The 26,418-nt window shown below is 38.5% G+C and overlaps 2 protein-coding genes across 5 annotated transcripts; one reads left to right on the top strand and one right to left on the bottom strand.

Annotated features, from left to right (window-relative positions):
- The first annotated feature begins 649 nt into the window (after positions 1–649).
- LOC134663730 (tectonic-1) lies at positions 650–3,997 on the top strand. 2 transcript variants are annotated; one of them, XM_063520191.1, is made up of 6 exons: positions 650–775; positions 856–1,446; positions 1,524–1,736; positions 1,816–1,966; positions 2,208–2,389; positions 2,941–3,997. In XM_063520191.1, exons 2-6 carry the CDS (start codon positions 952–954, stop codon positions 3,982–3,984), a joined length of 2,085 nt encoding a protein of 694 aa, XP_063376261.1. In that variant the 5' UTR covers positions 650–775; positions 856–951; the 3' UTR covers positions 3,985–3,997. The 2 variants fall into 2 exon arrangements, with proteins under 2 accessions (XP_063376261.1, XP_063376262.1); XM_063520192.1 differs by having other exon boundaries at positions 2,208–2,243; positions 2,941–3,083.
- On the bottom strand, positions 3,992–24,679 carry LOC134663729 (cullin-3). Of its 3 annotated transcripts, none has more exons than XM_063520189.1 (16): positions 24,525–24,679; positions 23,979–24,145; positions 20,685–20,882; positions 19,708–19,893; positions 18,639–18,842; positions 17,653–17,832; positions 16,557–16,751; positions 15,939–16,115; positions 15,178–15,348; positions 13,140–13,247; positions 11,869–11,993; positions 7,598–7,829; positions 6,624–6,793; positions 5,874–6,012; positions 5,394–5,546; positions 3,992–4,101 (listed from the first exon to the last, which is right to left on the bottom strand). In XM_063520189.1, exons 2-15 carry the CDS (start codon positions 24,036–24,038, stop codon positions 5,394–5,396), a joined length of 2,298 nt encoding a protein of 765 aa, XP_063376259.1. In that variant the 5' UTR covers positions 24,039–24,145; positions 24,525–24,679; the 3' UTR covers positions 3,992–4,101. The 3 variants fall into 3 exon arrangements, with proteins under 3 accessions (XP_063376259.1, XP_063376260.1, XP_063376258.1); XM_063520190.1 differs by lacking the exon at positions 24,525–24,679 and adding an exon at positions 24,222–24,347; XM_063520188.1 differs by lacking the exons at positions 23,979–24,145; positions 24,525–24,679 and adding an exon at positions 21,172–21,386.
- Between the last annotated feature and the right edge of the window lie 1,739 nt (positions 24,680–26,418).

The raw sequence follows: 26,418 nt of genomic DNA, 5'->3' as shown, positions 1-26,418 counted from the left end.
TGATTTTTGGTTAGTTGCCATAGTAACAAAGAATAACAACATTACAGTGTAAAATATGCTTCAAATGCTTCCCTTGCATTTACGCATAACTGCGTTCATGCAAAACCAATACCATCTTGCGACAAAATTAATCCCATGGCTGAATTGCATATATTAGGACAATTGCATGGTGCATCGGATTTTCAAACAAGATCTTCATTATTCTGCCGATACAGTTTTCAGTCTGGTGAGTCGAGTTATAATAACGCACATCAATTAAAATTGAATGAGCTATTGTTCATATGTATTGATATTTCAGGTCCAAATTGGACTGTTATTTCTGGTTGTTCAGAAGGTCAAACGGTATCGGCAAAACCTGACCACGAAGCCAAAGTCATTTGGACTCAACCGCTCGATATTCATTACATAACAAAGGGTATCCAGGGTAACTATTAGTTTGATCAATACGCATAAGTTATTATTATAAATTCTCTTAGTTAAGTTAAAATTCGTAATTTGGCAAGCTTACTGTTTACTGATTTGATAAGCGTATATCTGTAATGTTTCTAGGTTGGCCAAAACTAGTCTTGCAAGTAAGCTGTTTGGATTCATTGAATCGCTCCTGGATAGTGGGCTATAGTTGCTGCAGCTTACCAGCAGTCCCAGGCTATCACACCGTAAAGGTGCCATGTTGGGCTCCTGCCGCCACAAACCTCTCTGACCGAGTAAAACAATACTTTCTTGGTGGATCACATCAGCTTTTACAAACTGACTTAATTAATCTAGGCTTAGATAGGTAAGTCTATCCAGTGCTATATTTCGAAGTTTTAGATGCTAAGTATTTTTATTAAGTTTTAAAATCATTATTTATTTCAGGTACAAATTACATACAGAGTCAAAAGGCAACATATTTTTACAAATAGACATTATCTTAAGAAACTTTAGCCAATTTGGAATAGAGTATAAGTAAAAATGAAGGTTATTACTTACCTTGGGTTTACACTGCTCTCCATACTAATACAGTTTAGTGTTATGGATTATATCCAAGAAAGACTACAGCCGGACGAAAAACCACTGATTTCTAACATTACAAGCAATAGGAAACAGTTCGGAGATATACTGCAAGAATACTCTAAGAAACCCCATGCACTATATTACCGTACTCTGAACCAATTACAAGAATACAAAAACCTAACATCTACCACAAAAAATTATGATAATGCTACTTTAAATAGTAGCACATTTGAGACAACCACAGATACTTTAAGCACTACATTTGAAGACCTGTTTGATGAAAGTTCTTCCATGTCAGATGTTGAAACTACAACAGATTCTTTTTACACCAGCACGGAAATTGAGAATGTGACAGAGTTTACATTATTTGAAAAGAAAAATAAAACAATGAATAAACCAAATTCTAGTCCAAAGAGGAGTTTTACCAAAGACATGTGTCATTGCAATCTCTTGGTAAGTTTTATAGAACAATATGCAAATGACATACAAATTGCAAAATTAGAGATAAAAATGTTTTGTTTTCTTTGCAGTTTAACGTGTGTGATATTAATTGCTGCTGTGACAGTGATTGTTCTGAGACAGACATTAATTTGTTTGAGAATTGTGACAAGGGGGCTTTGGATGGAAAACGAAATGATGTATGCTATCCTCAATTTGGTATTAAACCGCAAACAAGTAACATTATTGGTAACTTGTTTTGCATAGCAAAAACAAATTTACCTGAGAAGCGGAATGTTAATAAGGTATTGTTTTGTACAATATACCACAATTATTATTAATCTAAATAATGTCTTTTCACACTGATTCAATATTTAATTTCAGTATGACATAGAATTCGCTACTAGAACTATGGACATGACTTTAAAATGGCAAAAAACAAAAACACAAAAGGATAATATAGAATTTACTAAGAAACTTTATCAATCTGGTGATCCAATATGGCTACTGAAAAACGGTTCGATCGGTTATTTAGGTAAGTTTCATTACCTTTCAACACAAGCTAATAAAATTTTATCCAAGTAGGTACCATCACGCTCCGCGATTGTTGCGCCATTTAGGGTCCTAGCTAAATTGGTAGTTCAATACTTACGCTATAGAATTTCCAACTTAGCAAGAACCCTAAATGCCATAACAATCCCGTGTGGTGACTGTACCTTACTGGAATTTGAAGCTATCACAAAAATACTTAGGTAACTTGATTTTTTTTTTTACAGATGTATCAGTTCCGGAAGTAAACCACTATTGTACAGGTAGAAAAATAATTAAATTCTTAAAAGATGAAATAATTCAATGCAATGTTAAAATAACGCACTTGGAAATGATACAACTTTATAAAACCATTGAAGAAACTACTGTTATCAGTGTTATAGATCGCACTTTGAACACTTCAATCTTGGTACGAAATTAACATTACTAGTTAAGTTTTATTCATATTTTTTTACGCTATGATTTTATTTTAATGTTCAGTAGTTTGAAATTCATAGAGTTTTAAAATATGTTTTCACCACACCAGCTCGGAAAGAATTACTTTGCACTTCAAAAACGAATAGCAAAGTTGCATTTTATCCACATGTGAGGCAAAGTAATCAAATGCAAATTTTGAGTTGTTTTCTTGTGTTTGCTGGTAGAATTGACTTTTAAATGATGATTTTGGATGATAAATATTTGATAACATTCATTTGGATTTGGTTTTGTTTGATATTTTACATTTAATATTTGCTTCGGGTTGGTGTGGTGAAAAATTTTGTGTTTCACTCGGGGGCAAATTTTGTTTAACCCTCGTGCTTTGAAACCCTCGCAACGGTCAAGATTCCATTTTTCGAACCACTCGCTACGCTCGTGGTTCAATTTTGGAATCTTTCGCTTGCTCGGGTATCAATAATAGCACGAGCGGTTAAACAACAACTTTGCCCCCTTGTAAAACAAATAACTATTCTGTTGTTACAGAATTGTTCTAATGTTCATTGCACCAATTGGACAGTCATTATTTGCAATGATACATCATGCATAAATTATAACAAATCTACACACGAGCCATTCTGCACTGATAGTCAATGCACTCATATTGCACTGAAAATTGACTACATGTTTTACTATCATAATTTAAAGATTGTTAACGCTACAGTCAAATTATTCACTCAAAACGTGTCAATGAATGTACCTCTGATGATTCAAGACATAAGTGTGCGTTTTTACCTAGCAAACACATCCATTGAACAAGCCGTACAATTTAGTGGCAATCCAGGCTACATCCGCAATCGTCCAGTCATTGTGTCACGCATTGAAAGCAATCACACTGATAACTTTTTCAACAGTAGTTCAATGCAGAACCATTTTATACTGCCTGTTAATGAAAACGGAAAATGTACCCTATCTAATACAGCGAAAGATGAATTGAAATTCGGCTCAAATAAGAGAACTAAATGCCGATTGTATTTGGAACATAAGTTTTTCTCCTATAATGGCACACACGCATGTAGAATGATTCATGCCAGTATTCTAGAATATTTAGGATTTAATTATACATCATTTGTTTCGCCATATGGCAATCCACGTGGACAAGAAGACGGCCAGTGGATTCCACTACAAGTGCAGGCGATTGAAAAAGACGCCATTGTCGGTGAATTTCTTGATGGAAAATCAACTTTAGAATGTCGCAATATAGTGACAGCTGTGTCTTTAATGTTTACATATGCTGACCTAAGTGCGACGAATGATAAAATTGAAAATAAAATTCTTACTGCAACTGTACAAATGACAGAGCGAAATATTAGTTTGCAAGTGGATGATTTCACCACTGTGTTGACTGTGGATGTGACCTTTATTGACGTCACTAAACCACCTGTGTACGAGTTTGCTGGAAGCCCAGATTTCAATATTCATTTACCTGCAGATTTTTTCTTCCCATTTCCAAATAAAGCTTTCGTTAATAGATGCAATTCAATGCAATTTATGTACATCTGTGGAGTGATGTTTATCGCAATAAAATAACTTTAAATAATAACTAATAAGTTTTATTTTGAAATAATTTAATTACTTTTGTTACTTCTATCACTTATAACTTTGCACCAGCCATTCAAGGAATGAACAATCTTGAAGTGCGATGCCCTGAAAATAAAACCCAATTGAGGCTTTTATGATTACAATTAAACATGAATAATTGTTTTGTTGTAAGCAGAAGGGCTCTCAGTAAGTTGGTATAATAAAATGAAACAAAGCAAACCCAAGATAACTCCATTGAAATTATATTTATGTTTTTGTTCATATCAACAAAAAACGAGTTAAGGCAAAAGGTAGTTGATGGGTTTACCTTGTTTTCATTTAGCGCAGATATCAATAAAACATACTTTTACAAAAGAGAATTTTAATATATTTGCTTCTGGAAATTATGAGGAACACTATCATAATACATTTCGAAAGGATCCAACTAAACCTACAATGGTATTTACAATATTTTTACATTGATTAAAATCTCAATGTGTTAAGAATAACTCTAAGACATATTTCCATCCGTAATAACAAAATACTATTAAATAAACTAAAGCGGACGTACACTGGAATCTATGCTTCATACGTGTTAATTATAACAGTTAACATAGTGCGATCCTGTTTAAAATTATTACCTAGGACAGTTCTTTATCGACCGATCGGTCGGCGCAGAATGCTGGCTCGTGAGGCGTTTATTATGTATGTATAACACTATTTTAATATTAGCTCGGGCAACCAGATTACACAACATTGCAAACGAATGCCCCAAATAGGGCAGCTTTATTCCAAGACTTAGTAGGTGAACATTACAACATATTTCCCAAAACACATTTTATGCTAATAAGATTTCTAACGGGATACATACTTATTATTTCTGTCGGGCTGGCATGATGGAGATTCAAATAAATAATGCATTAAGTGGTCGGTGAAATGTGAAAGTATCAATCATGGCCAGCTTCGATAGGGGCCGGCCGGAGGGTTCCGTCCGACCGTTCAACATAAGAGAAACAAACGGTCCGTCCGTCGCGAACAAAGATGACACAAACGACAGTAAGACATGTTCTGGTGCACGACAATTTTGCCATTAATAAATTTTTCCAATCAAACAACGCAGTTCCAAAATACTAAATATATTTTTCATTTAAAACAACTAAGTCCACGTTACAATCGAAGGTAACCGGACCGGGAACCGCTCTTCACTTTTTAAAGTTTAGCATTCGCCACACGACCCGTACAATGCCTCCGCTCATTCACTATCCGGACGTTCTGGCTGTCGACAGGGTCATTACGTACGGGTTCGCGCGTGAATGATAGGCTTTATAGGTGACGGGGAATGGCAAAATCGGTGTGTCGGGTCGGGTCGGGCCTGGCGGCGCTGGCGGTGCGCTAGTGCGCACGCACAGAGTACGCACCTATGCGACGTAGGTGTAGACCTTGCGGTCGTCGGGCGTGCGCGCCAGGTACTCGCGCTCGATGAGCCCCTCGATGCGCTTCTTGATGACCACGGGCGACGGCAGGAAGCGCGCGCGCAGCTGCTCCGTCACCTCCGCCACCAGCAGCGTGTGCTGAACAAATATTACACGTTACTGTATTTTAACCTCGAACAAGTCTATGGAACACCTGACAATCAACTCGTCCATCCTCTTTGCTAAAAGTGACAATGATTGAGAATATCGACAATCAATTCTTAGAAATCTCGAAGAGTAAAGCGATTATCATACTTGCGCCGCCGGTTAATTAGAAGTACTCATCTACTTCTATACTCTAGCTTGTTGCCAGAATTCCCGCTCGACATGGCGACCCTGCCACGTTCAGTTTGGTTTTATTCGGAAGTGCAAGTAAAGGATAGAGAAAAAATGTCACTAGCGCGTTATTCCGTGGTGAGTACTCACCGGCATCTTCTTGCGCGCCTTCATGATGCGCACGATGGCCGCCTCGATCTCGTGCTTGCGGTCCTCGTCCACCTTGTTGCGTGTCTCTTTCCTCTCCGGCTCTGACTCCCCTTTCGCTGCCACTGTTTGAATCTTTACTCTGAAATTGGGAAACTTAGTTAGAATTTGCAGAATTGGGAAACCCGTCCAAGTTTTGATCCATTTCATTTGATTCATTCCAACTTTCAATTTTAAGTAGCTCTTCTAATTCAAACACAACTAGTGGGGCAACACGTTCGAAAATAAGCGCGTAATCAAGATTCTAGCCGATCAAATAAATGAATATATATTTGTATCTGCAAAATCTCAAGTCATAAACTCTCCTAAGGGGCTATTCATAAATTACGTCATTTCAAATTAGGGGGGGTCTGGACATCGGATGGTGGTAGCATGACGTAGGAGGAAACGGGGTCATTCGAAGTATGATTTTTGGAGCAAAAATTTTCTTGATAAGTATCATTAGTATCCGTACTAATGATACTTATATATCTTATATATGGTATGATGGTCGCATTTATGACCTTTAAGATCGGTTTTCCTAGGATAGCGATGCCGTCATATAGCGGCCGTCTCCATACTAAATAATACGGCTAAATATGGATGTCGTAGTATTTGTATGAAGACGGCCGCTATCCTAGGAAACCAGATCATTATGGTTGCTTTGATAGTGTAATGATGACAGAGTCTGGCTGTAGGAAGAGACAAGGTTACCTGTGCAGTTTGGAGGTGAAGGCGTCGTTGACGTAGAAGTGGTGAGCTGGCTCGATGTCCTTGGTCTTGGGCTGCTTGATGAGCACGCGCTGCGTGGGCTTGCCCATGGCCAGCGACTGCAGCGCTCGCACCAGGTCCTTCTCGGGGATGTCCGTCTCGTTCAGAATTTCCTGCGGACAAACGCGGTTCAAGGGTGTTTAAAAAGTAGGGTGAGAAACCACCAGGTTAGCAGTAAAACGTGCGGTTTTTAGAGGTTCAATTTCGGGACAAAGTAACTTTGACCGAAGAATAAGTTTTTGGCAAAAATTGCATTTTTGGTACAAGCTTTTGTCGCTGACTGTACTTTTCTTTCCACAGGCAACTAATGCTCATCGAAACTATTCTAAAAACCCCAAACACAATTAGGTTTCGTTGTTTTATCACATAGTTCCTATGGCCACCTCCGGTCTCCATCATCAGATCAGCTCGATGACATCATAATATTGCTTTGTCACCCGACTTACGTATGTATGCAAAATTTCAGCTCAATCGGAAACCGGGAAGTGGATCAAATTTAACTTGCAAGATTTGATTACAGACAGACAACGGTCAGGTGAAACTAAATAAAAGCTTGTAAAAAGGCAAATTTCGTAAATTTTGTCGGGAAGGGTCAATTTTACATTGCGTAGAAAATTTGTATTTTGCGCCTTTTTCAACTGACAAATCGGTTTGTCACACTATATTAGTGATATCCGCGGAAGTAAAATATGTCACTTTTTGGTGAATGAAAACGCCTCGAAGATCGTCCATCGCCCGTCACAATAAGATATTCCTTCAAGTCCGAACGTCAGTCGCTATTGTGCAAATGAACGCCTGCTCCAATTCGTAGGAAAAAGTTATAGTAAGAAGCTGAACAGCATTTATGTTTTAACCTGGGAATAAATTCAACCAATTGAAATTAAAGTTATCTTTATCTCGTTCCTACATAAACATACCTCATAGGTGAGTCGCTCCCTCTTGTTGAAGAGCAGCAGCACGCACATCTGGAAGGTGGAGACCTGTATGATGTGCTTGCGCGCCTGCGGCGGCGGCGGCGGCGGCGCGGGCGCGGCGGGCGGCGAGCGCGGCGGCGACGCGTCCAGCGCGCGGAACACGGCGTGCAGGTCCGCCGAGCCCAGCTGCGGCTGCAGCGACAGCTGCCGGCCCGAGTGCTTGGCTAGGTAGAAGCTGCAACAAGGGAGAGGGTTACGGCCTCGACCGAGTCGCTTTATGCCCTGTGGGACACCTCAGTTTTACCGGAAGCAGGCGTGGCTCACTCCGCGATTTCGTCGCTTTGCTACAGGTAGCTAAAAGTGCATCCGTTCGACCCCAATTTTGGGGTTTGCCATAAGCCGCGCGTGGCGCTGTCGCCACCTAGCGGCCATATCTGTGCTGATCGTAACAGACACGTTTTGTTAGAGAGTGAGTCTTCTGTACCTAGTACTATTATTTATTCTGTGCCGGAAGTATCGGTTGAGTGACCATATTTTTTTAATACTTCAAATAAAGCTAAAAAGCCGATATTTAGCACGGTAACATTTTATAAATTGGCTGCACGCGACTGAGGCTAAAATGAGATTTTAAAATTAACTTTAATTAACATTATAATATGCAAGATGTCAATAGATATGAAGTATACCAATAAAATTATACTGGGTTCGCCAAGCTGTCAACAAATCATGGCCATGCTTTTTTATTTTTATTTATTTTCAGGTAATTACAACACAATATCTAAGCTTAATTACAAAAGTATCGTTAAACCAGTAAGGTTTGTCTCGATACTCCATCCGCGGTAGATTTTATACAACAATAAAATATCTTTTAACAACAACTTAAGAAACTACTTACATATTCATAACATGCTCAATATAATCTATCATTTAAATTACAACAACCGACCCCACTGCACTGAGCGCTAAATAAATAACATTTTTTCCTTATCCTATTGTTCTGCCGACCAGCCTGCACTCGCCCGAGTACAGGATGCTCCAAATATGTTTGACTAAGTTTTTAATTATCTTATTACGTATAGTTAATAATCCTACCAATGATTTCAATATTTTGTAAGTTAATCTGTCTGTCGGTCTGTATGTATGTCAAGTCATCACGCTCTAACCACTGAATCGATTTTGATGAAATTTGATTATTATGGAAGCTATAATTCTTATGCTAAAGTACTAATTCTACAACCAATTTCCTTACAGCTGATTCAATATTGCTGTTTTAAGATAGTTTGTAATATTATTTGGTGACATTTCTGACTTCCATTCAAGTGGGAGTTTATTTATGAGATCTGGTAGTATAAATTGCGATGTTCGTCGTCCATAGAAGTTTTTAAATTGAGGTTTCTTTAGCACGCTATTTGTAACCCGCCTGGTCGTTTTTGGGTGATCAACTATATGCTGTATTTCGATCCTAAAATATTGTTCTTTCAGCATTTGGTATTCAAATTTCGTGTGTACTGGTAAAACTTTGCACATTCTAAAGAGGTCTTTATCAGATTCACGATTATTTTTAACATTAAGAGGTACAACAAGCTTAAGTAACCTAACCTGTAAATTGTATATTTTATCAAGATAAGACTTAAAGGTGCGACCGTAGCTACTTAGACCGTATGAAATAATGCTTTCAACAAGCGCGTTATAAATATCTAATCGTATTTTAAACGGGATTCTATTACGTAAGATATACATTTTTGCCATAACTGCCCTTAGCTTACCACATACGAGGTCAATATGAGCATCCCAATTAAACCGGTTGTCGATTATAAGGCCTAGATATTTTTGTTTTAGAACTTGTTCCAATTGTGGACATTTGCAGCTATTTGTAGTCTATTTTTCTTGAGTGCAGACAGTCGTGAACATGACCAACAATGTGAACTGCGCGCACCGTTCTCGATTGGCTAGAATGCACATGTAGAAGCTTCGTTTTTTCGGCATTTAAGACGAGACCTGCGTCATGAGACCACATACAAATCAGGTTAAAGTCGTTTTGCAGGTTCCTTTCAGCAAGCCCTATGTCTTTGTCTGCAGCTACAAGACACGTGTCATCAGCAAACTGATAAACACTACAGTTTTGGACACAGTTGTTCATGTCATTAACATAGGTCAAGTAGTGCAGTGGGCCGAGCACAGACCCCTGTGCCGTGCCCTCTGTCACCAGAACTTTATCACTAACAGTGTCTCCTATTTTTACATGGTAAGACCTATTACGTAAGTAACTCATGCACCACTCTAAGAGTTGACCTCGTACACCAGTGTCATCTAACCTTTGAATTAACGTATCATGCCGTAAAGTATCAAAAGCCTTACTGTAGTCAATAAATATAATAAGCACATGTTTTTTATCATTAAGGTGTTGGTTAATCTCGTCTGTGAACCTGGACAGCAGCATGGACGTGCTTTTGTTAGGCTGGAAACCATATTGATTTTTAGAGAGAACATCATGGGTTTGGTAAAATGTATGAATCTGCCCACTAATATATTTCTCTACTATTTTGTCGAGAGTAGGAAGCATTGTGATAGGCCTATAATTTGAACACTCCTTTGTAGCACCGCCCTTATAAATTGGTCGAACTAATCCTACCTTAAGCTCGTCAGGAAATAAACCAGCGGCCAAGCTACTATTTATTAAGTGGGCTATCGCTGATGAGATTTTGTCAGCTATGAGCTTTAGGTCCACAGATCGAATACCATCTATACCCGGGGCTTTAGAGTTGCGAGTTTTCATAATTATATTAAATATATCTCTAGAAGTTGCCTTTTTATGTAACATAGACCTATCTATTGGTTTTCTATATCTACCCGGGTTAAGTAACGGAACACTGCAGTTGGGTATTATGTTTTGCACTGTTTGTTTGAAATTGCCCGCAAACAGGTCGGCAATCTGTTTGTCCGAATGTAAAGATTGAAATGCACTACGTATGGTATCATTTATGGATGACGATATTTTCCCTGACATTTCCTTTAAGACTTGCCAAAGTTTCCTAACATCTCCCTTTAGTGCTCCTATTTTATTCCTATAGTACAAATTTCTCTGGGTTTCCACTAGCTTATTTGTTTTATTTCTTTGCTTGTTATATTCAAGTCGGTTAATCATATTATTTGTGTCTTTAAGCCATTTTAAATACAATAAATCGCGCTTTTTACATTCCTTTTGAACCTTTCCGAAAACCCACGGTTGTTTATCTCGTCGGGAATCGTTAACTTTACAATTATACGTTGAGTTTTTATAGCAGTTTGACAGATTATCCTGGATAAATTTATAAATAGCTAATGGGCAATTTAAATCTTCATGTGGAGTCCAATTGACCCCCGCTAGTTCAGTTTGCAATTTTTTATGGTTAATTTTCGTAACGTAATTAGGAGCAGCCTGTACGCAGGGCGTCCCCATGAGTGCCACCGCGGTCATTCTATGGTCGGCCAGTTTAGTGCAGAGCGCTCCGCAGTACACATCTTGCAATCGGGATCGTGCGAATATGTGATCGATACACGATTTTATCACTTCATTTTTCCGGGTTTCTACTCTTGTGTAGCTCGCAATCCCGCTTACAAGACCGTGGCTGCTCATCATATTTTTGTATGATTCTGTTACAGCTTCAATGTTATTTGCCGAAAGGTTAATATTCGTGTCCCCTAATACAATTAAGTCATATCCCAGTGCAAAGTGTAAAATACGATCAAGTTCAGCCACAAATAAGTGTTTATTTTTGTCTGGCGGTCGGTACACCGCACACAGAGCTAAGTTATATTTTGATGGGGTTATTAGAGGCTTCTAAGTGCCAGGTAAAGGCAAGTTCGATCTGACACAGATCTAACTATTCTCTTGTTTGATTTTAAACCAGTAAACGACTTTGACCAACCCTACGTAAGATCCATCTATCTAAACTAGCTTTGCACAAACTCTGCATTCATAAGAATTCGTTATTGATGGCACTTCAACACTATTCGATTCGAATCGTTGCATAGTTAACTTAGCCGAACTCTAGAACAAAGTAAATCCGCCCACAATCTCTCCGCTTTGCCTTAAGGTTGACTGGTAGAGAATGCTTTTGGCATTAAATCCGCCTTTTGTACGATAAGTTTTCTTTTGTGCAATAAAGTTTAAATAAATAAATTAATAATTTATTGTATTTTAGTTATTGAAAAGAACTATAAATACAGTAAGTACTGACACTTAAGAACATATTATATCAGCAGTATAATACGCGTAAACCCTAGATGCTCACCTCCTGAAGACATCGAAGGCGTTCCTGGGCGGCGTGGGTATGTTGCACTTGGGCGTGGCGCTCTGCGTGGGCCAGAAGCCCGTGGTGAGCACGCGCACCGACAGGTCCACGCCGTGCAGGTTCGTCTGTGGGACACACAACTTACTTATTGGACACTGGAGCCCCCTGTTCATTGGAGTCGAGTGTCAATATTATCATCATCAATATAGGCATCAACAGGCGTGCCTGTTCACAGGTTTTTGTGATGCCACTCTATCCTATTAATATGAGGAATAAATGACATATCAGATTAATTACATCAAAGCGATAAAAGAAATTCCCTGTGATTATTATAGTTAAATACTACAGCTTTTAAAAGGGAGAGACTGAACATCTACAGCTTTTAAAAGGGAGAGGCTGTGAACATGCCCTTAATGGTAACATTCCATTTCCAACCGCAGCTGCACTACCGGTACTGAACGCGTCGCTGTCATTGTCAATTTTCATAGTAAAATTGACAGTAGTGCAGCTGTCGTTGGAAATGGAATGTTACCCTAAAGGTACAGCAAGAAAACTAGGTTTTAAATACTATTTATGTAATGTCCACAGAATAGACGCTCAGAACTCATATTTGTTCCACAGATTCTAACAACAAACGAGTGCCCAGTGCCCTGTTTATCAAAAGCTATCTTCTAACAAAAAGTGGAAAAAAGGAACTTCCACTTGTATTACAAGTTACCAGCTTTTGATGGCACAAGTCGTTATTTAAACACCGCGCTTTACTAACATCAGACACAATCTCCTATTTAGGGGAGACAGAGGTGAGTTTTGACAGGGGAAGAGTTGTGACATTGTCGATTTTTTGGAATCTAATGACTGTTATCGACCTCGCAACAGTGTGCGTTTGTTAGCTCGTAATTTGAACTAACAAACGCGCCATTGCGTCCTTGTTTTTAGTTAATAGATTCCAAAAATCAACGATGTCACAACTCTCCTCTGTCACAACTCACCTCGGTCTCCCCTACTTTCGTCGTCGTAAATTTAAGAGTTAGACTCTTGTCGGTGTAGCTCTCTCCATTTGACTCTATCCAAGGCTGCCTCCTTGATTTCCTTATACGACATTACAGCTACCTTTTCTTTTATTTGTGTTACGCAGCTTATCCTCCGCCTTCCTCTTCCTCTCTTGTGTGCAATCTTTCCTTCTATTATGTTATTTATAAAAGCGTCATGTCGTATAAGACGACCAATCATGTTCCCTCCCCTACTTTGACCATACAATAACATGTACTCACCCCCGAGGAGAGCACGTGCTCCTTGAACTCCTCCATGATGGTGTTGGAGACCGTCATGTCCTTGAACATGCCCTCCAGCTTCGACGTGAACTGACACCCGCACTCAGTCTGCAACACACACACACACATTCCCCACCTCAACACTACTATTCATAAAGGGGTATCGTCTTGGGTAGTCCCATTCGTTTTTCGTCATGTTCTTAAATTAGTCCTATTCTGCTTTCGTCACTCATTCTACTTTGAAAGCCACCGACGATTGTGACGAATGTAGAATAAGTGAAAGCAGAATAGGACTAATTTAAGAACTTGACGAAAAACGAATGGGATGACCCAAGGCGATACCTATAAAGGTACCAAAAGGCAGTGGCGTAGCGTGAACTAATCTAGCCGTGGGCGAAGTCGCATCTACGAGGCCCTTTTCTTTCAATGTGCCCGAAGGGGCCTCGCGCGAGGCCCCCCTTTGGGGCGCCAGCCCGTGGGCTACGGCCCACTTCGCCTACGCCTAGCTAGGCCACTGCCAAAACACAGTACAGTCTCCATCAGATATATCGGAGCTGCCAAGGTGCTCAACAATATCTGAACAAGCACTCTAACGTCTTGACTATTGTTGTGTTCAGATATTTGTGAGCGCCTCGGCCGCTCCGATATGTCTGATGGCGACTGTACGTAAAACGGGGAGGCTTACAAAATTTTGGGGATACTTTGATATTCATATTTCCGATGGCATATGGTAACGAACTACTTCTGTCTACTTATAGCTACTTGTGGGTACGTGTCCAAGTTTCACACTTTAAAAATGTATCAAATCAAAACGAAAAGTAATCAAGTAATGAAGAAAATGTACACATTTTTTTTCATAATTTTCTCAAGTTTAATCAAGATTTAGGATATATATTTCGATGGACTGTTTGTCAAGTATCAAAATTAACTTAAATACGAGTAAGTACATATTTTGCTAGCTTAAAGTCTCACGTCTGCAAAATTCTTTACTTGTTCAGTTTATCAGCGGACTAATTGAAAAAAATTCGCAATCAGATAGAGGAAGGCAGGAACAAGGCAAAGAATTTTACATTCTTGGACTTTAAGCAAGAATTCCTCTAAAAGACTACTAAAAAAAGTAGGCCCATTTACAATATATAGGGCCCGCCTCCCCCAATCGAGAAAGTAGCTCGCTGAATGCGAAAGTCAAGCCCTATTCGACAATGTAAATAGGCTCTTAGGGGGACACTTACAAATGTCCATAGGATAGGTAAAGAATTTTGCAGATATGAGGGATGGGACAGGGCAGGGCAACGCGGCACTAGGAGCAGCCTGGGTTTTCTATTTGCGAGACGTCTCCGATTATACAGTGGAAGTCTCGCGGCTCTACGTCCTTTAGCAAGCCTTCATTCTGGTAAAAACCAAAGTAGGAATCTAAGTTATACTGTACAAATTGCAAACAGATAATTTGCAGCTATTAAAAAAGTGACGAATCTTCTCCTTGTAGGCATTTATGATACTTGAGTTCGTCGGACACAAAAGCAGTATGTCGAAAAAAGTTAAAGAATTAGTTATTAATAATGATGGTGTCAGTGATTCTCTTTCTTACTTAGAATCACATTTTTAGGTGGTCTAAAATGGATTAAGAGCACAAGTTCATAAGTAGGACTAGATATTCGTTTATAAACATCAACTAGCCACCCGCCTCGGCTTCGCACGGGTTAACAAATTATACACCTAAACCTTCCTCAAGAATCACTCTATTGATAGGTGAAAACGATATGAAAATCTGTTCAGTACTTTTTGAGTTTATTGCGAACATACAAAATCACACAGACAGGACTTTGTTTTATAAGGTGTAGTGATGACTGCGCTGGTAACGTCTTATCTTATTCGGGATCAAATCTTTTAGGTGTCTTGCCTATCCGGCTTTTACCAGCCTACTGCATAGTTGGTAAAAAAATATCAATCAACTTTTGAAATTTAAAGATTGACTGCACCAGTCGTGGGTACAGTAAAGCTCGAAGATTCTAAGGTCTGCCTGCGTTTGAAATGTTACCTTAAGTTTGGAGATCATGTTCTTCTCGGAGTCGTCGGAGACGGACTTGTTGAGCAGCAGCCGCTTGGCGAGGTGCTGCTTGTAGTAGCGCTCGAACACGTCCTTCTCCTGCAGGAAACGGAACAGCACCATCGTCTTGTCTAGCACGCCTTCGATCTCCTGCTCACTCATCTGCAAATGTAGTACAAGTGTCAATAGAAAAACTACAACTTCTTACTATCAAAGAGAATAGATAGTATAGAGGGGTCCTGTCATAGTAAATTTTGTAGGCACTGTAAATTTACTGCCATCTATCGACACACGACTATAACTCAAAATAAACACGTATAAAATTATCAAAATAGTGTATATAAATGGATAAATGGTTTTATTATTTTTATATCATTTTGACCCATGTTCATTCACTGATATCTATGAGTTAAAATTGTTAAATATGAAACGGTGTCGTCACGCCATCTAGCCGAGCATAGGCCAAAGGTGTGTGCGCCATCTATCCGAGAATGACTTTTTCTTGATTTCCGAGGCACGTTTTTTTCTTAGACTTTATTCATATACGAAGTTACATATGTCTTTGTTACTATTGAACGCAGCCACAAAATAATTTAACTCATCATATTGCTGGCGTTACTACTTCTAGTAAAGCGGAGCCAATGTCGCTTATTTCGTAAACTAGGAGGCTTTGAAAACTGAAAATAAATTACATTTCGTTTGGTAACAAAGACAGATTTAGTATACTACCTAAGGGTAAACTTAGTACTTACGCCTTTCTCGCCCTTCTTGAGCTTGCCATCGATGAAAAGAGACAAAAACTCTGGAGATTTGTTGTTCAAGTTGAGGAAGTATTCGAAGTCTGAGGCGATCATGTGCTTGAATATCTTGTCATTGTTGAACGAGTTATGTAGGAAGTGGTCAAATCTGTCCTTCAAGTCAAGGAGATTCTGCAAAGAAAATAATCAGATTAGTGCGAGTACAATTTAACAATATCTGGGAGACCGAACTTTACTCGGAAAACATATAAAAATTCAATTATGCGCGTTTTCCCAGAGATAAGACCTAGCTAGATCGATTTTTCGCCCCTAATAACTCCATATAGCAATCATCGAAATCGTTAGAACCGTTTCCGAGATCCCCGAAATATATAAATAAATAAAATTTATTTAATATACAAGAATTGCTCGTTTAAAGGTATTAGATAATTATTATTAACAGCAGTAAGCATCGAGGCTAAGAGATCGAGCTCCGTGTACAGTTGAAATCCCGGTGCGATCGACCGCGGCGAGTTTTCGTCCACGTCTAGGCCGTCTTGCGCAAAACCAAATGACGTTTAATTCCATTATGAATGTTAAGAAATATGCCCGCATTTTGTAAGAATAGTATACCTGCACGTAGGCGATGGCGTTGGTGTTGTGGTGCGGCTCCTGCACCAGCGCGCGGCCCTGCTCGCGCAGGTGCGCGGACACGGCGTCGGCCACGGTGCGCAGCCCCTCCGCCACGCGCGACAGCAGCTTGTACACGCACGCCAGCTCCGCCGTGCGCGTGTGCAGCAACATGTGCACCACGCCAGAGTTCTCCATCTGCACCGGACAACAATCCACATGTTAGAGATGACAGAATAGCGTGGTCAACATATCTTACCGTCTGCTATTTTTTGATTCTGAGGTGTCAGAGAAAACGGACAACAATCCACATGTTAGAGATGACAGAATAGCGTGGTCAACATATCTTACCGTCTGCTATTTTTTGATTCTGAGGTGTCAGAGAAAAAATATCCTTATATATACTATGCTATACTTAAATATTCTTATTACGGAATAAGTATCAAAAGTACTAAAATCTAAATAGTTGCTTCAATTTGAGACAGCAGGATCATAAGTACAGAGAGATCACAAGTATCAAGTGCCGAAGGTCTTGGCAAGGCAGATCTTGGAACTAGACCAGATAGAATAGGAGCATTCCATGAAATTGTCTACCGTTTGTCCCGTACAAACGCGAATTTCTGAAGATTTGCAGGTATAAGAGTTTCCTTTTCTATGACAAATGGTCTAAAAATACGCACAGAAAAGTAATCGCCTGCTTCAAATGCCGAAAAAAACCGCAACACCGGAATTAAAATGCGTTTGTACTGGACAGCCCGTGGAATGCTCCAATAACAAAGGGGTTGGCCCCTTCACAAAAAAGGAATGGTGGTTAATGGACCACCACCTAGAAAAAGAAATGTATAGATACATACAATCTGATTATGCCTAAGAAAGCCGATGGCAGATGAAAATAAAAACTAAAAAAAAAAAATTGTGCCGAATTTATTTTAATTAAAGTACTGCGCTTTTCTTCGAGCATGCATGACTAAACGATTTTTTTCGGCAATGTACGCGCTCGGAACTTGACTGTGATGTACTATTGTGTATGTGTAATGTCTGTACATAAATAGTAAATAAATATGTGTTGAGCGTGTAATGTGTGTGTGTGTGTGTGTACCTCGACGATGGTCTTCATGTGCCGCTCGATGAGCTCGTGCTCGAGCACGGCCACGACGCGCGGCTCGGTGCTCTCGTCCAGGTAGTGCCGCGCGCGCTCCGCCTCCTCGCCGATGCGCGCCTCCACGCGCGCGATGTACACCGCCGCGCTGTTCTCCGCGAGGAACTTCTGAGATTCCATCTATGACGAACAACGCGGTATTACAGATAAATGAGATGGTCAAAGGAATGATATGAACGATATTATATTTTTTTACGACATTGTTTTATTTATATATTTTATATTATTTTATTTATATTTTCATATTTCATGTTAAGTTGACGATCTTTGTGAAAGCCTTTGTTTTATCCTTTTGTGTAAAATACTGACTTTTTCTTTAAGAAATAAATATATCTAAACTAATCTATGTGATACGGCATCCTCGGCAAAGGCATTCTATAATAATATATCAATTAATATAACACCACTAAAATAAAGGGTTAATGACCGGCCGACCGCTGCGGGGAATCCGATTCCCTACAAATGTGGGTCGGTCGGTAGCTAAGTCAGATTATATTTACGTTATCCGGGGAGTCCCCAAACTAGCGAGTGGCTATTCGATCTATATACCTAATATACCTACTGCATAAATAGGTTCTTCCCGAAAGCGACGTATCAAATAATGAAGAGGAGCAAAAAAAACTTATATTTAGGTACTATTTTTTGTAGTCATTGTATAAACATAGGTACCTACCTCCCAAGTTCCATATTTTCTGTCGGATGGGACCATACTTTAAAAATATATCCAGGGCCATGTTGCATAACAAACTACAACTAATATTACAAGCGGAACTCCTTTTCTATTTTCACTTATTAAAAAAGGAGTTCCGCTTGTAATATTAGTTGTAGTTTATTAAGCAATACGGCCCTTACTTCGCTTACTTACTTCGCGGGCTCAGCGACCCGAAGCAAACCAACTGTTTCACATGGTAGATTCCAAAGCTCACCCTGTAGAACTCAGCAGACTGGTGCAGGAACGGTTTCTCGAAGTCCTCCTCGTAGACGGCTCGGGAGTTGATGCCGAGCACCATGAGCATCTGGCAGGCGTTGCGGATGGCCAGCCGGTCCACCACCTCGCCGCGCCGCTCGCGCGCCACCAGCTCCAGCAGCGTCTGCCGCAGGTGGTCGCGGATGCAGCCGTAACGGACGACCTGGATTCAATAGACAGATCAGTTGCACACTTGGTAGAGGTTTTAGGTAGAGAAAGAAATAATTGGGTCTAAATAAGGCCTAGTTTCCCTTCTGGGTTGGAAGGTTAGATGGCAGTCGATTTCGTAAAAACTAATGCCTACATCCATTTTTGTGATTAGTTGTCAAGCAGACTCCAGGCTGCCATGAGCCGTGGCAAAATGTCGGGATAACGCGAGGAAGAAGAAAGAGATAATAGGGTATTTGACTACTAGGCAAATCAGTTTCTTTTTTTGCTACTTTGGAATTTATATGAAACACAAGCATGTGACGTCACAATCAAATTACCTACTCTTTATAGTTTTATACGAGTTTTAAAATAGAAATTGTGTCTAAAAATAACTGCTGTCTACCTTTCTTTATTAATCTTCTGGTGCTTTATTTAATAATTTATTTTAAATACAGTCAAATACCCTATTGGGATGTCATAATAAGTTTCGTTCAGACGGGCCGTAGCCAATTAGACAATGCTTTATCGACAAATGCCAATAGAAAAGTAAATACATTATCATTTTCATACATTATTTTAGCGGTGATTTCTATATATTTAGAACTATTTATTTATATTATTTTGATAACCAATTAAGACTACTCGTAGTTCTCAAGTCTAGTTCCAAATGGGGTAAGTTATACATGTATATGTCGGCGGCCGTTCGTAATGTTCCTGTGTATTGTTTTGAGGATAGTCACATTAGCGGGGCTCCGTCGACTGAGGGAACGAGTCAAAGATTTTCACGTTTCACGATATGCCTAGGTATTTCACGATATGCCTGATCTTACGATCGGCCGCCGACATATACATAAACTTGTGCTGATGAAGGTCCATACCTGATCTCTAAAAATAATAAGTCCCAAGTTGTAAACATTGTCCACTTCATTTTGCTGCACATATACCCTGTCCATATACATAAGTATATCACGTATCATCACCATACTGGTCTGGTGGTCTGTCCATGCATTATTTAAAGTCTGCAGGAAACCATTGTGTAATGAGTGCAAGACGTCTTCTCTGACCTGTAAAAGCAAATACGAGTTATACTTAATTAAATATAATCTCTTTGCTAAACTTTAAGACAGCCAACTGGATTATATAGCGACACTCAAGGGACCGGACGTTTTTTGACGTTATCGAGAGTTTTCGTTAAATAGAGATAAATTAATATTAAAGTAAACCAACTAGAGACAAAAATGTCGACGTTATAGGGAGTGAACTGTTATATCGAGTGAAGTTATATGGAGTTTATATGTATTAAGTCTTAAGAAGTCTGTAATAATTTACAAGGTTTGAGAGAAAGTTGATTAACTGTTTAGAGATGGTGGTTAAAGAGAGAGGTTCTATAGTCAATTTCGTGAAATGGTGCTTGTAACAATGGATTGACGTTATTTTGAGACAACTTATAAAGGAGAAAATCTACTGACAACCGGTACCGTCTTAACCATAAAGGGCACACGGGGCCCATGCCCAGGGCCCCAAAGGACAGACAGTAGCAGTATATATAGACCAACCCCCTTATTCATAAACGTTTACCTACTAAAGTTGTCAAGCCGATAATAATCGTTTGTCCCTTTCCGACGTATTGGTATGATGGAAAGGGACAAACGATTATTATCGGCTTGTCAACTTTAGTAAACGTTTATGAATAAGGGGGCAAGTAAATAGAAGATCATAGTGGAAAAATGTTAGTTTAATTCGCTTTCTTTACTTTCCAAAAGGGCCCGAATTCTTATGTGCCTATGGGCCCCAGCATAGTTTAAGACGGCCTTACCAACAACAATACTCAAATATATTAAGCGGAAGAATTTACTTTTGTTTCAAGGTGATGCGTGACCACTTCTTTCAAGCCAGTATAGAGCCTTTCGCCATGTTTGTGGAGGACCATAGTGTATGCATTACGATAGAGTTCTTCAAACGAAAGTCCAGAATTATTTTTCTTTTGTATTTCCTGTATTGCATTTTTGAGTAAACTCCATATGCTTTCCACATACTTCTCGTCCATAGTCATCTGTAACAGAAGAACACAAGTGTTGGTCAAATTACATGTATTATTCATAGATTTAATTAATTATGAGTTAGGGTACAGTGAAACAATAAAGACTCTCGAAGTAAGTCGTATTTAAAGTACAGATGCATTGATTTTTGCCTTGTTGCTGCCAACATTGAAAGCATTCGGAGCCTTTTTTTTTCATAGAAAAAAAAAACTTGTTTGATGTCAGCACAGAGTGTTAGTGTTCACCTAAACCCTATCTCACAACACAATCAGCACTATTCTACTAGCATTGTCTTTTACAGACCCATGTGTCTGGATACATTTGATAGTAAGGTTCTGAGTAATTCCATACTTGAAATTTTCGTGTCATCTTGAATTTATCATATGTATTAAATCATTAAACAGGCATTGTACAAAATTAAAACAGAAGTAACAAAAACACAAAACAGTTATAATACGAAAATACTAATAATGGTTTGCTATTGATTAAATTTTCCCTCTTGTCAAAATATAATTCATGACATATTGAATACAAATAATTTAGTTCCAAGCCAAAATCAACTTGACATTCTAATTTTGAAATAATGTTACATTTGTTAATTTAAAAAGTTAAAACCATAAAGCCATGCCAATAGACTAGAATTCATAATTTTATTTTTAATTACATTTAAATGTCTATCTGTTAAATGCAAAATTTGACCACATAATATTATTTGGGTTAAAGTTAGTGATTTGCCGCTATAGACTTTCGCTAGAGTAAAAATTTGGAAACATCTCACTTTTATATAAGAAATAAAAATTTACATTTCGAACATGGAAGCTTTGTTAATTTCTTGTACCTACAATTATCCATTTTATTGCCTTAGCTGCTAGCTGCCAACAAATTAGAACTTGAAAAGAAAAAGGAAGCACTTCTTATAGGCCTCAGCAGCAGCTAGAAGATAATGTAAGATTGTAAGCTATTCATAGAAACCCTCTCCCATGTTCCCAGACATACCTATAGAAGAGCTGGTTTTTTTCTTATTATTACAAGTATATTTTCGCGGAGCCCCAACAGAGGCTTTGCGGAATCCTAGGGTTCCGCGGAACACTCTTTGAGAATGGCTGGCCTAATGGCATTCTCTACCAGTCAACCATCAGTATTATATAAATATGAAGGGCAATTCATATTGAAGTAAAATCTGACTGGTGCACAAAGAGAAACAATCCTTCAACCCAGTACCATCTTTACCATAAGGGCACACGGGGCCCGTGCCCAGGGCCCCAATCCTCAGGGGGCCCCGAAAGATAGACAGTAACAGTATATTTGATTACCCATAATAAATAGAAGCTCATAGTAGAAAATTGTTAGTTTAATTTATTTTCTTTACTTTCTAAAAGGGCCCTAAATTCTTATGTGCCCGAGGACCCTAGCATAGTTTAAGACGGCCTTTTTTTTTTTTTAAAGAGGGGAAATGCTTTACGCATACCACCCCCGGCGCGGGGACGGGCCGGGATGGTTATGTGGGACTCCCTGTTGTGGGCTAATGAGACCCCAGGTTTACCCACTAAAACCCCTCTGTTGCCGCCTCGCTGCTATACGGCGAGGTCCCAGGAACGCCGAAGTACCCTTCCGCAACCTCGCCAGTTTAAGACGGCCCTGCTTCAACCTAAACACATATAGTGATCTCCGGCTCCATTGTAGAAAAAAATAAAGAAGTATAGAAGTAAGTAAGAAGTGATCTACAGTACAATATATGTAGTCACAGAATAAGTAATAGTACTACCATACAGAAAAGAAACTTCCTACAAAACCGAAATTTGACAGGCATTCAGGGATGAATCATGCTGTCTCTTTCTTATGAATGGTACTATCCTTCAGTTATTTAGGGTTGTCAAAATACAAGTTATTATCTTATTTGTGGTCATACCGTCAAGGGACGTCAAGTTGTGCCAATCCTAATAATTGCTCGGAGTAATGCTGAGCCGAATGGAGATGAGAATGCCCAGTTGGGGCAGCCTGAAAGGATCAGTTTGGCCCCCCTGATATAGTTCGAATTTTTAATCAAGGTGTCTTAATATGGTCTTAATGTTACTTAAGAGTTGTTCATAAAATTTAGACATTTAAAAGAATTATATACTTATGTATTTTTTTGAAGTAAGCCATGAGTTGAAAATACATCCCTATCCACAAAAAATGTTCACAGTATGGCTGACATAATACAACTGACTGAAGCTCATGGTATAGTATGTTGACTATGTACCTACGTTAACAAAATAAAGATGATATTGCAATTAAAAGTACAATTTGATTTGTAAATGTATGAAAGTCTATTACATTTTCTCATTAACTACAGAAGAATCAATGTGGACTTATTTCTAGGTAAAGTATTTCAGTATTACAATGTGAGAACACACATTGTTGTTAGAGATGTGCTTGCAAGTTATAAAACAAAAAGCTTGTTCATTTTATTGAGATCAAACTAACTGTTAGCATTAGCGGGTAGCATTTTTTTTATGATGTTACAATGTTACAAAAGTGGAGCCGAAGTAAAAAAAAATACAAACAGAAAATTAATAGCACATTTCATTCATGGTATTATGATAGTGCATATTTGTTGCATATCCTTACATTTCAATTTACAAAAGTATTTGTGATAATGTACATGTTGTAAGGTATATTGATATAATGTGATTTGCTGAATACATTAAAGTACCAGACTAACTGTTAGTACTTCGTTGTAAACAATTTTACCTATGGAGGTGATCTAATGACCTCTTCAATGAACGTCAACACATACATTTATTATGGCCACATTTACGCTGAGTGGGGGTCCTATTTAACGTCTATGTCTCTATATTAAATTTGTAATTTAAGTTGTTGGTTTGATGTAAATAAATGTATTTTCTTTCTTTCTTTCTTTCTTTTCTAAACAAGTAAATGTATTGACAGGCTGTAATATGGATATATGTTGTATTATTTAACTATTTATGACCATGTTACATTGTTTAATACCTATAAGACAAGCCTATAAAAGCTTACTGTGACACTAAGCTGGTTTTTGTAAGATTATTCCTGACAAGCATGTATAATGCAGTCAATGTCAGCATAATAAGCACAGGGTTACTCACAGGAAAGGCTCGGATCCTCATTTTGCCTGGTTTATCCTTAGTTAAAGTACTTTTCATCATTTCGAATGCTGGTGATTATACAAACAAAACAAACACCTATAAGGTTTCTTCAATTATTGGCTTATTTACACAGGCAGAAATTCTTCATTGTGATTCCTCATTAACATCTGAAATTAAAATATTATTAAACATTGCGAATAAGCAAACGTCACTTAGAATGATAAACACACTGAGACTCCATACTAAAGTACAGCTGCAGAGGCCACTTTGCAACGTGATTTGTGGTGTTTTATGTGTAGTTATTGACACTTATATATAAGATATATAATTATAAATGTTTGTTTTATACATTACGAATAGCTTTATGATAAATATTGCTAAGATTATTTCAATTAAAATTAGAATATTGAAGATTGACAGACAACTCCGCTCGTCTATCTCTGTCTTTCATGTGTGAAAAGAGGAACTTCTTTTTCTAATTTTTATTCCCTTTGTAAACCACGAATATAATCGTTCGTAATCAAATTATGTGCACACGAAACTTACACGTAATGAGACTTTTAGCCGTAATGTTGATCAACAAAATTACACCCAAGCGTAAAATAATTATGTATTTTTATTCTGATATATTCTCAATTGTTTCAATTTATTTCTCTTTCCGACATGACAGTAACTGAGTATGAGGTTGCCAGTTGAATAAATAAATAAGGCTGGTATAGTGGCCTGCACTGGATGTGCAGGGAAAATATATTTTTATAAATATAACACAAAATTGATGCAAAAGACAGGTTTGAATACTTTCATATTATTTATTTCATACCTTTTACTAATGTAAAATAGTATGTTCGGGTTTTGTGCAAAACACACCATAGATATCTTTTTAGGGTTCCGTATTTAACATAATATTTTGTAATAATATTTATGAGATTTACTTTTTTGATTAACATTACTTTAACAATAAAATAATAACTTTCACAATGGTTACCAGGTTTAAAAAGTGGTACGAATGCAAGGTTTTTTCATAAGAGTACTTGTAATCGTCAACAGATGGCATTGCTGTAAAGACCAAAGATTCAAATAATCAAGGTGATGTATTTTAGATCAAAGATATTATGTATTCTATCTCCGTATTAACACTCTATTCTCTTTAGCCCCCTCCAGACTATGCGCGTGAATCGCGGGCGAAGCCGCGAACGCGAGTGTGGAGTCGATTTCGCAGGTCTGCGTTCTGGACTCCACACTCGCGTTCGCGGCTTCGCCCGCGATTCACGCGCATAGTCTGGAGGGGGCTTTTGATGTAGATTTAGAGCGCTTAGTAAATTTATTGATGATCCTAAATGTGACTGTGGTGCTGAGGTGGCTGATATTAACCATATATTCTTTTCTTGTCCCTTGTACGATCGTACTGTTTTCATGGAAACTTTACAATCTAAACATATTCCCTTTCCTACAGACATCCCTTCCTTGCTTATTAATCAAGATTTATATAACATCTTAGCATGGTTCATCTCTCATAATAATATAAAAGTATAGTATTAAGTATATTTATCACATTGTATTCTTATACCTGACCTGACCACTTTTTCCAAATTCCGTTCCTTTATTCCTTTCCGCGTTTAATTTCCTACCCTTTTACTTGACGTTGGCTACGGGCAACACCGCCCTCAAGCCCATATAAAGAAAAAAAAAAAAAAAACATTGGCCAATATATTGTTTGTTGTTCAAAACAAACGTTAACGTTAACGTTAACGTTATACAAATAAAAATACTTGATTCCGTAGGGCATTTTATTCCGTAGATGTTTTTCTCCAAAGATCATCGGCCTTCCGATAAATAGAAAAAAAGTAGGTATATAGGTACTTATTCTCTTTTGTCGGGTGACTTTCCTTTTTAAGGTTCCGTACCCAAAGGGTAAAACGGGACCCTATTACTATAAGACTCCGCTGTCCGTCCGTCCGTCCGTCACCAGGCTACATATTGACTACATATTTCTAATAGGTTTTCCTGTCATCTATAGGTAAAGACCTATTTAATGTATTTTTTTCAAAATTTTAGACCCAGTAGTTAACTGCTGATAAAGTATAAACACTTAATACTTTAAAATCCAATAAGGTGCCTATCACACGTATTTTAGGAGTAGTAGGTACATATCCCTACTTATCACCGTTTTCAGATTGTCGAGTAGACTAATAAGACCCTCTCTCTTTCTAAGTAGTTCGTCCTTTTGCGAAATAAGCCCGCAGGGCAGCTTGTGCCGAGCTTTCGGCCTACGTGGGAGTAACGACCCTGCGGAGTCCATTCCTCCCGACTCCCGAGAGTCGGTCAGGGTCTCCGTCCCCGGCGTGTCTTCGTCGGTCGGAGATGAACCCCAAGGCGACCCGCAGGACTCTCAGCTTTGGCTTGCCGTCAAGAGAGGGGTCGTTAGAGCTGTAAGCTCTAG

Source organism: Cydia fagiglandana, chromosome 4 (assembly GCF_963556715.1).
Source record: "Cydia fagiglandana chromosome 4, ilCydFagi1.1, whole genome shotgun sequence".
Classification (NCBI taxonomy): domain Eukaryota; kingdom Metazoa; phylum Arthropoda; class Insecta; order Lepidoptera; family Tortricidae; genus Cydia; species Cydia fagiglandana.
Note: the sequence above shows the minus strand (reverse complement) of the source record. Positions and strands in the feature narration are given on the sequence as shown.

Bases quoted from the DNA above. Each gene is read 5' to 3' on its own strand.
- LOC134663730 (XM_063520191.1), top strand. From the start codon at position 952: ATGAAGGTTATTACTTACCTTGGGTTTACACTGCTCTCCATACTAATA. The intron at 1,447-1,523 runs GTAAGTTTTATA...TTTTCTTTGCAG, and splicing joins TGTGTCATTGCAATCTCTTG to TTTAACGTGTGTGATATTAA. The intron at 1,737-1,815 runs GTATTGTTTTGT...ATTTAATTTCAG, and splicing joins AGAAGCGGAATGTTAATAAG to TATGACATAGAATTCGCTAC.
- LOC134663729 (XM_063520188.1), bottom strand. From the start codon at position 21,237: ATGACACGAAAATTTCAAGTATGGAATTACTCAGAACCTTACTATCAA. The intron at 17,833-18,638 runs GTGAGCTTTGGA...TGTTCGTCATAG, and splicing joins AGTCTGCTGAGTTCTACAGG to ATGGAATCTCAGAAGTTCCT. The intron at 6,013-6,623 runs GTAACCTTGTCT...TCCCAATTTCAG, and splicing joins TTCACCTCCAAACTGCACAG to AGTAAAGATTCAAACAGTGG.